At 34.7% G+C, this 15,963-nt stretch overlaps 1 protein-coding gene across 15 annotated transcripts in view; it reads right to left on the minus strand.

Annotated features, from left to right (window-relative positions):
* Positions 1–15,963, minus strand: part of Grik2 (glutamate receptor, ionotropic, kainate 2 (beta 2)) — a 696,482-nt gene that overhangs the window by 433,177 nt on the left and 247,342 nt on the right. For all 15 annotated transcript variants that reach the window (XR_001779464.2, XR_003948597.1, XR_001779465.2 and 12 more), the window contains 2 exons: positions 8,462–8,643; positions 1,131–1,184 (listed from right to left, as the gene is read on the minus strand). Coding sequence is in view for 12 of the 15 variants with exons in the window: in NM_001111268.3 (NP_001104738.2) it covers positions 1,131–1,184; positions 8,462–8,643 (236 nt within the window). In the remaining 3 variants the exon portion in view is untranslated. The remainder of the gene's footprint in view (positions 1–1,130; positions 1,185–8,461; positions 8,644–15,963) is intronic.

Here is a 15,963-nt window from a genome sequence, read left to right on the forward strand (position 1 = left end):
ATAACCACAGTGGCAGTGGCAACTTACATGCAATCAATGTATGTACTTTTACTTGCTTATCCTATCTTTTTTTTTTTCTTAAATGTGTCTCTACAATGTACTTTGTAAAATAAAGAAAGTCATCCATTTATACATCTGCCTTTAAAAAATGACTAGGATATTTGATAATGTCAAGGGCATTCAAAATTTGAGTATAAATACAAGAGGAAGATATAAAACATTATCCTTTGCTAGGGATTGCCTAAAATCATTTTTATTGCAAAACAGAATTCATAAAGGAGAATCAGTTGAAAGAAAATGGGAAAGTTGAGATGGAATTACAGAAGTAGAGGAGTTAAAATAATTTGTGTTATTACTATCCTAAAATAATTTTTATTCTTTTCATAAGTATGAGACTTTATTTTTCTCAAAATTTTATAATTATGTTGAATCAAATTGCAGTAGAATTATGTAGACCTGTATGATAAACTGATATAACCTCTCCATCTTCTCCTTCCTACTACCAAATTTCTTCTAAACTGTAAAATTTGTCAAGGGAGATGTGATATAGTGACATAGTAGAGCCAGTCTTGGTGTTTGTAAGAAACATAATGCCTGCTGTGTCTAGAACTCTGCCTGGAGAAATCATTGTCCTCGGGGAAAGATATGGAGAACAACTGGATTTTAGTAATAACCCCCAAAGCAAGGAAAGAATGTTCAACATTTAAACAAAGAACTGCTCATCAACAAAATAGGAAAACAATACTGCTGTAGAAACTGCAGAAAAAAAAAAACAAGTAGAATTTTATGAATTATATAATTTTCGAATTCATTATGCTCTGAAAGTTTTTGAGGTCACATAAAACAGACACACAATATTTTTAATTGATATTTAAAATGATATTATTTATCATTTTAAGTGATATTATTTAAAATGATATTATTTAAAATGATATTATTTCAAAGTCATCAGCTTCCTCCCAAGAGTTATTATTTCTCTCTCATAATTCCTCCCAGGTGGAATCAAAATCAGATAAAGCACAAAGTTATTCATTATATTACTTCTCACTAAAAAACACATTTCCATCCTTTTTAAAAGTCATGATAATACAATCTGCAGTATTTATTTTATGTTTTAATAAGTTACTTACCAGAGTCGTAAATATATAGTGGTAGTATTCTGTCATCATTCCCATAGCTAATGCCTAAGAGGTAAAAAATTAAAAAGTATAAAAAGATTAACATTGAAGGTGTGCATAATATGAGATATATTATTGTAGTATGACATGAAATGATAAAATAGTACAATTTGATGAACAATTAACTTCAATTATTCCTGGTACATAAAATTGGGTAACACTGACCTTTACCCATTAGTAAGAAAAAAATAGTTGATATTAGAGAAACTGTGAATATGTTTGTTCCATATACTTCTAATATACCTAATACAAATAATCTAGTGTGGTGCATTCTTTTATTTGATAATCTTCATTGAGCAATTAGAAGAAAGAGCTACTACAAAGAATGGTGCAAAACAGCACTCTTCCCCTCCCCCGCACCTTAGACATGCTGGTAATATTAAGGAAATGTAAATCATAACTTTGAAAAGTGTATGGGTAATTAGCAGAATATTTTAAGCTTTGTTCAAAGATTGGAAGAAAATGAGCTTGCTTTCCCTTTTATACAATGCTTATCAATTTTTGACTGTCAATGATTTTAGATCAAGCTCTTTTTGTATTGAAATTTTCAGTGATGAGAAATGTGCCTGTCATTTTTTATCTGACAAAGTAAGAGAAATGAATAATACCTGACAGAGAGAACCAAAAATCCATGCAGTTGTAGGATGAAGGAAGAGCTCCTAGTTGAAAGTAAGTATTCTTATCTAATAGTCTCCCCCACACTACTAACTATGCAAAAATCATTTGCTAAGTAGCTTTCTGAGTTAGAGTTTGTGTGCAATGAACAAGAAACCTTAATAGACATAGGTAGGAATTCACCAATTAAACTGAATACAATTTATAATTTATAACGTGAATCCCTAAGTGAGAAAAATAGGCACTTCAATAATTAGAACACATGTAATAATTAATTATAGATTGGCAAAAATCAAACGAACACAGGAATGCAACTTTAAAAATTGCTCATTTCTAGTTCTTGAATTAATAATTATTCTACAATTTAGTTATCTTAAGCAAAATAAAGGCATTTTTTAATTAAACATTTACATTAAATGTTATAGTAAAGAATGTTTGTGGCCAATGAAATGTGCAGGAGTCTTCTCATTTCCATAGTAAATTGAGGAGAGCAAAATATAATACTTATTTCTAAATACATTAGCTCAAAATGTAAAGAAAAATAAAAATAAAAAATAAGGAATACGTAAAAAATGAATTGTGTAAATAGAAATAGCATTAATATCCCTAAAGTATATCAGAAGTTAAATTAAGTATATTGAATACTTTAATTTCTATTAAAATTTTTATATAGTAAGCTCAACTACTACATGCAATGACAGAAAACTGACTAAAATATGAACTGGAGACACTCAATGTGATAGCAAAGTTATTTGAATCAGTGACCACATGAGAAATACCTTTGAGTAACTGTCTAGGCTTAGTGAGTGGGGAAGGGGGAACTGGAATCAGCCACTAGCAAGTCTCAGATACCAAGGACACAAGAGGTTCCCAGGACCCAACAGGGAGGACATTAGCCAAAATACCCAACTAAGGGAAGAGAGAACCTGTAGATTCCATATCCAGTGGAGAGGCACAGCTCCCAGTTGAGAGATGTGTCCACCCTCCCATCTCAAAATTATTAATCCAGAATTCCTCCTGTCAAAATGAAATGAAGGGACAAAGAGTGGAGAAGAGTCTGAAGGAAAGGCCATCCAGAGACTGCCCCACCAAGGGATCCATCCTATCTTCTGACACTAAACCTAGACACTATTGCTGATGCCAAGAAATGCTTGCTGACAGGAGCCTGTTATGGCTGTCACCTGAGAGGCTCTGTCAGAGCCTGATCAACACAGATGCAGATGTACACAGCCAAACATTGGACTGAGAGTGGGGACACCAAGGGGGAAGTTAGGGCAAGGACTATAGGAGCTGAAGGGGTTTGCGACCTCATAGGAAGAACAACAATATCAACCAACCAGACCCCCTCCCAGAGCTCTCAAAGACTAAACCACCAAGCAAAGTATGCACAGGGGATACCCATGGCTCCAGCTGGATATGTAGCAGAGGATTCCCTTATCTGTCATGACTGGGAGGGGACCCCCTTGGTCCTGTGGAGGCTTGATGACCCAGGATAGGGGAACACTAGGGCACTGAGGCAACAGTGGGTGGGCAAGTGGGGGTTACCCTCATAGAGTCAAGGGGTAGGTAGGGGGTTATAAGGGACTTGTGGAGAGGAAACTGGGAAGGGGGATAACATTTGAAATGTAAATAAATAAAATAACCAAGATAAACGAAAAAAATCATCTTGCAAACAAACAATAATAATATAATGGGTTTAACCTGTTAGAGAAATGGGAATCACATCACTGGTCTGGAAAGTATGATGAGTCCTGGCAGAAGGAAGTGTGTCCTTACAATAAAATGTCAGTTGTGGTCCCGGTCCATATAAGAGATTTTAAAAAATAAAATAAACTAAAATAAAAAATGAAAAGAAAAGGAAGGGAAAGGAGGAGAGGAGAGGAGGAGAGGAGAGGAGAGGAGAGGGAAGGGGAGGGGAGGAGAGGGGAGAGTCGGGGAGGGGAGGGGAGGGATGAGAAGAGTCGAGATGAAATGAGATGAGTTGAGACAAGACAAGAAAGACAAGACAAGACAAGACAAGACAAGACAAGACAAGACAAGACAAGACAAGACAAGACAAGAGCATCTTTACCCAATCCAAATCCACTTAAATCTGTAGCATAGTTCAATGTTTAGTGGGCAGAGATTAAGATCTTGTGGTCTGTATTAACTATGCTTCTTAACTCCTCTCTAATCACCATAAGATACTGGTATTCAATGTGGACTTTTTCCTGTATATGTATCCATGCCGTTTTATAAAAGTATATATTGTATATTCTCAAAGATGTTTACTCTTTTATAAATTAATCTAAGAATTCTAAAACAAATATTCCCTTTGCCTTCATAAATTGTAACTCCTAGAATTTTGGGTCAGCATGTGAAACTGTGCTACGGATGAGACCTCAGCACACAGTAGGAGGTAAGGCTGGGCTTGTTTCTGACATGAGTGTTCTAGTGGAGCAATGGTTTCTTTTTATCTTTAAGAGAACTTTATACCTATAACTGGACTAGTTTATGCCTTTACATTACATTTTCCCAAACTTTGATTTTGTAACAAAGATTCAACAATAAGCTATATTATTTAAAAATAAGAAAAATATAAGTGTGTATCTGGCAAACTCACAAAGCTTAAACAAGTTGATTATTATCTCAAAAGATTATTTTAATATCCATTCACTCTGTATCTTCTTTTAACTACACACCAGTTTATCTTCCCACACCTCAAACTACATAAAAGGAAAAATATCTATCTTCTTATGTATGAATATTATTTAGGAATCCATAAAATACATTGTGACATACATCATATTTTATGAAGACCAAAGATTACTTGTTTAAAATAAAACTCTTAGGAATCTGCAGTATTAAGCTGGTTATTTTGCCATCTAGGTGTGTAATTTGCAAGCAATTTATTCTGCCAGTTAAGAGTCAGAAATAACATTGCTCATGTTTAACAAAAGTGAAGGGGAAAATATATAATTACATTAATATTAATTTTATTTTATAACTTGCTGTTGTGGGTATATTTGCATCACCTTTTACATTTTCTTAAAGATGAAGGAAAGTTTTTATTTCACATTCTCTGATCTGAACTTTGAAGTCCTTGATTATGGTATCTCTATATGATAGAAAGTCTTCCTGAGTGTCGTTTACTTTTTACTTCAGAGTGCCTTGGCTCTGCCCTAGGGAATTCTCTGTTACAAATCTGAATAGATGTGGAATTATCTGCTGCTAAGGCGTGGCCATTGATTAAAATACTTCAACTTGACTTGGAGGAAACCTAACCAGCCCTGAAGTGAAGCCCTCCATTCACTTTTAAAGCTTTCAGACGAAAAGCCTGCATCAAATTCTATGTTCCTTGGTGTTTTATAAAACTGCAGTTAGGCTGAATAAATGTTTAAAATTTTTAAGAAAACAAGGTAAAGCTGAGGCTATCATTTTGTGTTTTTTCCCAAGAATTGTTCTTAGATGAAGCACTCTTTCTGAAAGCTCATCTACTTTTCTGTTGAGCTCTGAATGGTGTATCATTGGTAGTCCATAGCAGCTAAAGTTGACGAATCTCAGGAACACACACACACACACACACACACACTATAACATCACACCACTCCAAAGCACATCCTGTGTTATTTGGCTATACACAACACAATTTGGTGGAGGAAAAGGCTTATTTGATTTATTCTTTAAAACAATGATTCCCAACCTTTGATTGATAGCCTTTTAGGGGATGTCAAAAGACCTTTTCACAGGAGTCAGCTAAGACCATTAGAAGCCACAGACATTTACATTATGATTCATAACAGTCACCAAATTAGAATTATGAAGTAGAAAGAAAGTAATTTTCTGGTTATGTGTCCCTACCACATGAGGAACTGTATAAAATAATTGGACCATTAGGAAGGTTGACAACCACTGCCTTACAGTCATTTTCTATCATAGAGGAATGTAAGGGAATGAACTTGAGGCAGGAATTGAGCCAGACTCTGTGTAGAAAGAGTGCTCCCTGTAGTCTCTGGCTTAGTCCCAGGTAGCTCTTTTATACAACCTAGGATCACCTGCCCAGGAATGGCATCTCCCACACTTGTCTAAACTCAGATCCCATCAATCAGAAATCAAGAAAATGCCTTGAGAGAGGCCCTTGGTCTTGCAAAGATTCTAGGCCCAGTATAGGGAAATGCCAGGGCCTGGAAGTGGGAGTGGGTGGGTTGGGGACTAGGGAGGCAGGGAGGGTATAGGGGATTTTCAGAGAGGAAACTAGGAGAAGTGATAACATTTGAAATGTAAATGAAGAAAACATCTAATTAAAAAAAAAAAAAAAAGGCTTACAGGCCAGTCTGATGGAGACAATTCCCTGGGTCTATTTAAATATTATTTCATTATATGTATTGGATATCAGTCCCCTATCAGATTTAGGATTGGTAAAATTCTTTCCCATTCTGTTGGTGGCCTTTTTGTCTTATTGACAGTATCTTTTACCTTACAGAAGCTTTACAATTTTATAAGATCCCATTTGTGGATTCTTGATCTTACAGCACAAGCCATTGATGTTCTGTTTAGGAATTTTCCCCCTGTGCCCATATCTTTGAGGCTTTTACCCACTTTCTCCTCTATAAATTTCAGTGTTTCTGGATTTATGTGGAGTTCTTTGATCCACTTAGACTTGAGCTTTGTACAAGGAGATAAGAATGGATCAATTTGCATTCTTCTACATGATAACCGCAAGTTTGCAAAACAAAAGAAAATCAAGAAGAAGGAAGACCAACCGGCTGATACTTCATTCCTCCCTAGAATAGGGAACAAAATACCCATGGAAGGAGTTATAGAGACAAAGTTTGGAGCTCAGACTAAAGGATCCAGAGACTGCCCTATCCGGGGATCCATCCCATAATCAGCCACCATACACAGACACTATTGCATATGCCAGCAAGATTTTGCTGAAAGGACCCTGATATAGTTGTCTCTTGTGAGGCCATGCCAGTGCCTGGCAAATACAGAAGTGGATGCTCACAGCCATCTATAGGATGGGACACAGGATCCCCTATGGAGAAGCTAGAGAAAGTACCCAAGGAGCTGAAGGGGTCTGCAACCCTATAGGTGGAACAACAAAATGAACTAATCAGTACCCCCAGAGCTCATGTCTCTAGCTGCATATGTAGCAAAAGATGGCCTAGTCGGCCAACTTTGGGAAAAGAGGCCCCTTGGTCTTGCAAACTTTATATGCCCCAGTACAGCGGAACACCAGGGCCAAAAAGTGGGAGTGGGTGGGTAGGGGAGCAGGGCGGAGGGAGGGTATAGGGGACTTTTGGGATTGCATTTGAAATATAAATGAAGAAAATATCTAATAAAAAATTTAAAAAGATATTATTTCATAAGGAAAGGTATAAAATAATAGATACACCAAATAGAAGGCCAAATACATACTCTAATACTAGAGGTTTCCTCATTTTTCGAAACTGAAAAAAAACAACAACAACAACAAAAAAAAAAAAAAAAAAAAAAAAAAAAAAAAACTGATCTTTTGCTTGCTTGCTGTTAGCCCAGAGAACAGGTGTATGTCCATTGTCTGTCTCACTAGTAAAGCAAAGCTTACTTCCTAAATGTGATTAAGAGTTGCTTGAAAATTATGTGAAAAATCTCCGCTTAAGCTTTTAGTTTTTATCCCATCATTACATCATTACATTCATATTTAAACAAACAAAAATCAACATCAAGCAAAATCCTTCATATATTTTATTGCCCACATATAAAGCTAGAGCAATGTCCAAATCAATGAAATATTTCACTGTAGTAAAACCGACATTTATACTGGAATGTTGGACAAACATGTGCTTATAAACTAATGTTATAGCAAGCATTTGGTTTTGGTAGTTATATTTAATGAAATATAATTTGTCATCTGAAACTTCATAACTCTCCAATACAGATATTTTATCCTAAGCTTAAAGGCTTTAACACAATTTACAAGTTTGTCCAAACCACCATAATGTCAGCCTAATATTTTATAAGATTAAAAGATAAAAAAGTAAAGATTTGAGCTCAAATCTACATTCTATGACTCAATAAGTGCAGGGTATTCTGCATTTATTGTCCAGTTCTGGTCCTTCATATACAAGAGAGACTACTTAATAAGGCCTACTCCCTAGATTGCAATTAGGACTCTATAGTGTTGTCATAATGATATTTTACTGACAAACCAATGAATTTTGAAATGTTCTTTTCTGGTAGGCAAGGCTGTATTGTGCAATGAATATTAAGAACATCTTTAATGGGCTACTGATTTTTCTGCTTCGTCAGTGTTAGTTCACGATGCTCAAGTCACCAAGTCTCTCTGAGATTAGACTGCAAGAGGCCATTTTCCTTTGGTTGTGGAGATAATAAAAATGGATCAAGTATGTAAGGCATCAATTAGATATAGACTGAATCGGTTTCATACTATCTTTTTTTTATCCTACTGGCTCAATATGTTATTCCTGGGCTCTTTTTTCCCTCATCCTAAATCTTGTTAAAGACCTTCAATATTTACTTGTCCTAAAACAAATTTACTGAAAGCAATTGTCAGCTTTTCTATCATAAAATTTTATCAGGTTGATTTTTTGACTTTTTAATTAGACAGCGTTAAATTATTACCCTTAAAACATAGTTTAAAACTTTTGGAAGGAAATTAGAAATTTAAGCTATGCTAAGTTTACCTGCTTTAAAATGCCTGCTGCCATTTCATGGCTGCAGTCGAAGATCACGTGGAACTCCTTGCCCCTCTTCATCTCTTTCAGCAAAGGCTTTGCATCTTTTGTATCAGCTGGCAGCTGACGAATTTTAAGTCGAAGATTGTACCTTGATGGAGCTTTGATGAGCTCTTGCAAGCGAATGAGACCTTTAATTAAAGAGAAAAAAAACAATAAAAGAGTGGAAGCAAATTAGAGTAGCTCATAGAATCGTGAAATGTAAGTATGATGTGTGATTTTTCTTAGTCACATCTAGGTACTTAGTGCCATCACACTAGCATTGAAATTCCTTTCTTTTTATCTATTGTGTTTTTGTTGGGTCATATAGGATGGCCTGAAACTTACTATGTAGTGCAAGCTGGCCATGAATTCCCAGTGACCCTCCTGCCTCAGCCTTGTTAATTCTCTATAGCATTGTGATGTAAATATTATTAACACTACATATAACTTCAGGTATTAGTGAATACAGCATTCTCCTAGACAAACATGGCTCAAAGTATAGCAAATTACTGATCTATTTCAGTAGACCATAAATTATATTAAAATAATGTTGTTATTTATTGATTTAAAGAATTTGGTACTAAAACACATTTAATATTTGAAACACAAAAGCCTGCTCCTTAAAAAAAATTCACATGGTTAAAATGCAAGATTGAAATTCTTTGTAGTGTGGATCAAGTCAAGAAATTTTCTATCTTCTCCTACATTTCATTCTTATATCTGTAAAATCACCTACATATTTCTTTACCAGTATTTCTACTTCCTATGAAGAACTACGTTAATAAAAATCAGTACAATATTAGGACAAGGGGAAAATGGTAAATAACTAATGTGCCTCATTTTTCCCCTCTTCTCTACATATTTGCACGCTATTATAATTATATTTGGTCACAGGGATGGAGACAAAGTCCACAACAAAAAACATACTGTGTATTCAAAGAGTCTCCTAGATCATGAGATGGGAACACAATGTACTATTTTAACCAATAATAAATATTTTAAAATCTTTTTAACATCAACAAATTATGATCATATGACAATATGATAAATGATTTTGGTGATCCAATTACTGAAAATTTACAGTGATAATAAAGCAAAATGCATAAAATTACTCTTTTAAATTACCTGTATTTTTGTTTTTTGATCTAATGTGTACTCTCTTCATAAAATTACATAAATGCAATAAAGTCAGATACTAGCTACTATTATACAAGATTTTGTCATAAGTAAATTCAAAGTCTATTCTACCTTGAGTATTGGCTTTGGATCTGAATTCAACAATCTATGACCTCTGTATCCTCTTGCAAGGCTCTGAGTCCTCTCTAATAGGATCACAGTGTCCATGTTACAAAACACAAAAAGAAACTTGCCTAAATTGCCCTTTAATTAATGATAATCTACCACTGTTGTTATACTGGCCAACATAGGGGAAACATCATATATTTTAAGTTGGTTGTTAGAAGATATTTTGACACTGACTTGGGCAGAAAACCTAATCTCAAAAGTTGAAAGGACATTTTGGGAGATTAATATGTTAACAAAAGAAAAGAGAGCTATCAAGTTACAGATTAACTCAGCAGTTTGTATTGAAAAAGCTCAACCGAGTTAGAAATAGACATTTTCACAAGAATAGTGCTTGCAGGGCTCATCCTAAGTATAAAGTCTGCCAAGTATTTTCCAGTTTTTAAAGAGCTCATGTGGATAGATCATTGAGCCATCAGGTACAATAAATGTTTACTTATTCTCTTCACACATATACATCCCTGCTGGCATTAATGGAACAGGCTTCAGTTTGTCAGCTTCCCTGGGGAATGATATTGAAGAGGGAAAAAAAATAAATCACCAATGTTAGTAGGAGCTGCCATCTCCTATGTGGGAATCTGAGTGAAATGTTGTCTTCAATTATTCCTTTGACATGTGTTTTGTGCATGCGTTTTGTATGGAAGATACTTTCATAGATAAATATAATCATTGAAATAATCGTTTTAATCTGTCTTTAGATGCATTTGCTAGAGATGACGAAAGCATTTCTGTACAAGCATAGTTTCCATTTGTTTTTCACCTTGCAATACTTGAACAAAAACGGCTCCCTAAGCCCTTAAGAAGGAAGGAATCTAGAGAGCAGTTAGAAAGTCAAGTGGAATCATAGTTTTATATCCTTACTTTCCTTCGACTTCTACATCAGGTGGCTAGAGTGAGTCCTCTCATCAGTTCTAAGCCTTCAACTGCTATATCACATAACAGAATTTCTCATTGTCCCACATGTCTGCTAAGTTTCCTTGCCTTTTCTTTTCGCCAGTGTTTTAACAGGGATTCTGCACTGAATTCTAGTATTTAGACTATCATGGATAAATGGGAAGGGGCTAACAAAGTAGTTTCTAATGCATTCAAGGAACCAAGAAAATGAAAATATTTCTACTTATTGTATGTGAAATATTTGATAGTGTTCCACTAATATACTTGATGGAATGCATTTTTATTTCATTGTATTTTATTTATTTGAGATTATAATATAATTATATCATTTCCCCCTATTTTTACTCCTCTGAACCCTCTTATATACTCTGCCTTTCTGTCTTTCAAGTTCATACACTTTTTCGTTATATGTTGATCCATACATACATATGTACACACACGTACACACACACACACACATATGTGTGTGTGTGTGTGTGTGTGTACGTGTGTGTTTGTGTTCTAACTTTGGCAACTAATGAATGTTGAAAGTGGGAAAGGCTTTCTGCAGAGAATATTCCACCAATTATCGAATTTTTATGGTAGATATTCATTGTACATGTTACTGTATTCTATAAGGGCCATTCAAACAAGTAGATATTATACCTTACCCCACCCAACCATCATGTATGTCACCATGACTTCCAGGTAGGATGAAGATTTTCTCCAAAGGAAAATGAGATTAAACCTTAACAAAATCTATAATTTTAAATTAACTATGACTGTCCTTTGTGGATTGCTATATATTACTCTACCTAGCCCAAATGTCCTTCCCTTTGCAATTTATGACATAGTAACGGGCTAGTTACTTACAAGATGATCTTACACAAACCTACCACATGCAAAAAAATTGTTTTCTTGTAAGGAATCTATAAAATCTATAAGATTTTTAAGTTCATTTTTTTCTTTGCCTAGGAGAAAAATCTTTCAACGCACTTGGCGCAGCTTGCATATAGCCCTGTTTTATATTCACCAGGTGATAATGGGAAAGAAGCACTGTAACACATCTATTAGATTTAATAAGGGCCACAATCATTTCCCAAACATGTGCTTCATACAAATAGTTTGCAAACAACATTTCAGAAATATTGTTTACTTAACAAATCTGGCAACCAGTTATTTAATAACAGAATAGAATTGTAACTCTTTAAAACAGACTTTTAATTAAATACTCCTTTTCCCCTAATGTAATTAGTTTATATGTTGATAATAAAAAGAAACACTGCACAGATGGGTTTCTAAAATCTAACAAAAAGAGCTTACTGAAATGACTTCCTTATTTGGTAAATGAGGAACATCCTGTTACCTCTAATCTATTACTATATACACACTGTTGCTTTTGTTCTTAAATTTTATACTCTGCTTTAATCCAACAGTGGCTGAAACCAAGATTTTCTTTATCATTTAGGGACAAATGTCTGAACTGTTCTTTTCAGACATTTGCCATCAATTTAGCTTTTAAGGAGACTCCAGAAGGAGCCATTTATACATACTCCAGTTGGCACCCTCCTCTTCAGAGATCAATCACACCACAGCTCAGGTAGGCTCTTGTGCCCAAGACCCAGGAAGGGAGTCCCCATCTTCCTCTTACACCCAGGAACTATTTCAGCAGCCAAGTGAACTAGAGTTTTGCCACCTGGCTAAATACACAGACCTATTTATCACTTTGGTTAATGTGGTCTTTGAGCATGTGAAGTAAGACTTCCAACAAATGGATCTTAGAATTATCAATGTGAAATATGACATCTCTGGATTCAGTGTTTCCTTATCACCCCTTTCTTTAAACTAAGAGAAAAAAATACACGAGGAGCCAAAACATGTTATTTTGATCGGTCATTCTTATTAGAAAATTTTAGGCTAAATAGGTGTTTCGAAACAAACTGAATAATCTATGTTCATCTATAAAATGTCCCTTTCACATATGTTAAAATATTTGAGTGTGTGTGTGACCTTTTATCAATCAGCCATTCTTTCCTTGTAGATGAAATATTTATATTCAATGTATACAATATAGAAAATAACTAACTACTATCTTTTCTATAAGTTTTCTTGCTAGACTGTTTTCCCCAAACTACAGACAACTATTTTTTCTTTCATTGTTGGCATTTGTGATATTTGCTATTGGCTCTTGTAAGATATTACCTAAGACTGCCTAATGTCCTGCCTTGGAAAAACAATTTACTTGAGTAGATTCCTTGGGCCAACATGGGAGAGCATGATGATGTATTCGGGATGGAGTACGTGGAGTCATTATATATTAGCTCAGTCCATAGAGTGTCTGAAAACCATGTCAGTGCAATGACTTGTCATTCATGTCTATAGAGTCAAGGCTCAATTAAAATATTTGGAGATTATATAGAATCTCAGCTTTTCTGGTTGGCAATACTACATACACAGATTTATAGACAATTGTTTAGGAAAATGAACATTATCCATAAACACTGTGTGAGAGGAAACAGGGAGCTTGAGATTTGGCCTTCCTTTAGATTTGTCCATAGGTGCCTCTGTTATGGACTAATATTAATCTAAATGTTTTACTTGTCATGAATTTTAACAGTTAATTTCAGGTAACTTGTGAGTAATACCAAATTTGAGAATAACCTTCAACACACTTGAAATTATAAGCTGTGACATAAATTAGTGTCATCATGGAGGCCCCTGATCATTGAATATGTTGTTAATGCAAGAGTTAGGCAGGCAGATATTGAATTCCAGAACAATGGTCTATCTCACACTGATGTCTAGTAGATAAATGCAAACTTCAACTGCCTGCTCCTTTCTCATTTGTTTCCATCTAGGATATTGAAAAAATATAACCTTTATATATACAAGTAAAAACCAATGGTTTCTTCTCAGACTGCTTTATTTCTGACACATGCCATATCTTCCTTTCTAGCAAATCCTTTCACAGTTATTTAAAATACTTCCAGAAAATGACTGACTGTGGTATTTTTGAGACACACATTATATCTCACTTTGGGTTTTTATTATGAAATTTTCTTAAATAACCCTTGTACATGTGCTCACCTAATAATATACTATGGGGTTCATATACATATATATATATATTAGAGAAGGAAGTTGGAAATGAAGAAGGCATCCACAGAATTTTGGTGCAAAACAGGACATCAGAAATAGTCACATTGAGTATCCACAAACCTATGAGGTTTTAAATTTGATTAAACACAGGAAAAATTTCAGTACAAGGTGCAGTAGCAATTAAGAGTGTATTGTAACTCTCGGGGCCTACCAAATGATTTCAGGGTGAACATAAGCACACTGTATATGAAAGATAAGTTGTTTAAACAATATTGCTAGCAATAATAGCATGTAGTCTTACTGGCTAGGATCTCAAGCTTATCACTTCTCTCTTGGTTTAATAGAAAATCTCCAAGATCAGCAGGCATAAAATGAACAGAGTTTCCAGCTATGTGACGGAAACTTGGTTCAGAATGAAGGAAGAACTTCATATTACTACATGATTGGGAAGACAAATGGAATTGACATAATATGAGGACTATGCATGGGATTCTAGCTGGAAAATCCCAAGGAAAAGAGTCTTTAAGACTAAATGTTATACTTAAAGTAAATACTAGAATATGCTGTCCTGGTTTTTCTTTCTTTCAAACAATTATTCCATTTTAAAAAATATATTGTACTTTTTACCAAACCAGATAAATCCTTTCAGATTCCTGATAAGGATGTGAGTTTACAGTATACTAGGGTAAAATATTATGCAGAATGCTTCATTTTCTGAGAAGGCAACAAAATTAATTTTGCATCTTAAATTTATTTATCTTGTCTATTGTTATTAAAATTTGTCTAGTTTTCAATCATGGCATTGGTGTCTTATTAAAATGCAGTGCTCACTTGGGGGTACTGTAGTCATTGTATGTGGTAGGTACACTATTAGGTCTATCTTCTATCTAAATTTCTTTTATCATATTCACGTATGTTATAAATGAGCTGGAATTTATTATGATAAAATATAGCTGATAAAAATTAGTCAGTGTATTAGAAGTGTGTATCAGCACTCTCATGCTAATAATATCTTCAGATGATATTCAAACTATACTAAGCCAGAATGTCCCAAACTATCTCCCATACTGAAACCGAAATTTGGGATAAAACGAGGAATTCTGTCTTTGTGATATGTTCTTCCATTAAGATGTTTCCATTACGACTTAACCTCTCTAATTAAAGTCATATTACTAGCATTATATCATGCCAATGGGGAAAAACTTATGAATTTTCTGTCATGATGTGAGGAGGACTAAATATTCCCTAGAGCAGTTGTTTGCAGGAAGGAAGAATTGAAATTGGATGCTTATGCCTGTGCCATCAAGGACTAGTGGAAAGAAAATACCCTCTTCTGAATGTTTCTTACCAATAATTCCTTTGAGTGACTCTAGTAAAATAAACATAAATAAATAGAAAGCCACAACACAACAATGTTTTAGAAACTCTGTGAACATGATCACTCTAAAGATTTTTGACCAGAATTTGGTTGTTGGCTATTTTCAACAACATTGGTATTTTTCAATAGACCTTTTAAGAGCAATATAAAAATTGCAATTACTAAGGATGCAATGAGTAAGCCAGTGAAATTCTGGCTATGTTAGGAGTTCTGTAAAATGTTCTTTTTTTCTTGGTATAATTTCTATTTCCTTATACATAATCTATCACGTTTTATCCTGGCTATGTAACTGTCTTTCCCCCAGTGGGACTGATACACCTCATTGTTCAATTTTGATAGCTACATTGAAAGCTCCTTTGTCTCCTGCCAACTGGCTCAGATGTACACCTGTCCCTCTGTCACTCTCACTGCCCTCTCAGCTTGTGATAGCCCAACTCAAGCTATCTAGACAGTGGATGATTAGGTAGCCTGCTGTCCTCTAATCCTCACTTGTGTCCAGGTCAGTGCAGTTATGAAGCAACAAATGATCCTTCACAGCTCTAATGTTGGCTGTGTCCCAGAATGCTGCTGTTATTGGTTTTATCCTGCCACTTAATACATCAAATATGATTTAAAGTTGACATTGACAAAACAGCTTAAGAAGCTTTTATGTGGTTACACTCATGACTGACAATAGTTATCAGAACTACTATGTCCTGGTAAAAATGAGAAGCAGACAGTGATTCTTTTGAAACTTGGATTTTATCTTATCTTTTCTTGTTCCAGAAGAAAACAGTGTCAAACCCAAAGTTATCAGTATCTACGCTCACTGAAGATG

Source organism: Mus musculus, chromosome 10, assembly GCF_000001635.26.
Source record: "Mus musculus strain C57BL/6J chromosome 10, GRCm38.p6 C57BL/6J".
Classification (NCBI taxonomy): Eukaryota; Metazoa; Chordata; class Mammalia; order Rodentia; family Muridae; genus Mus; species Mus musculus.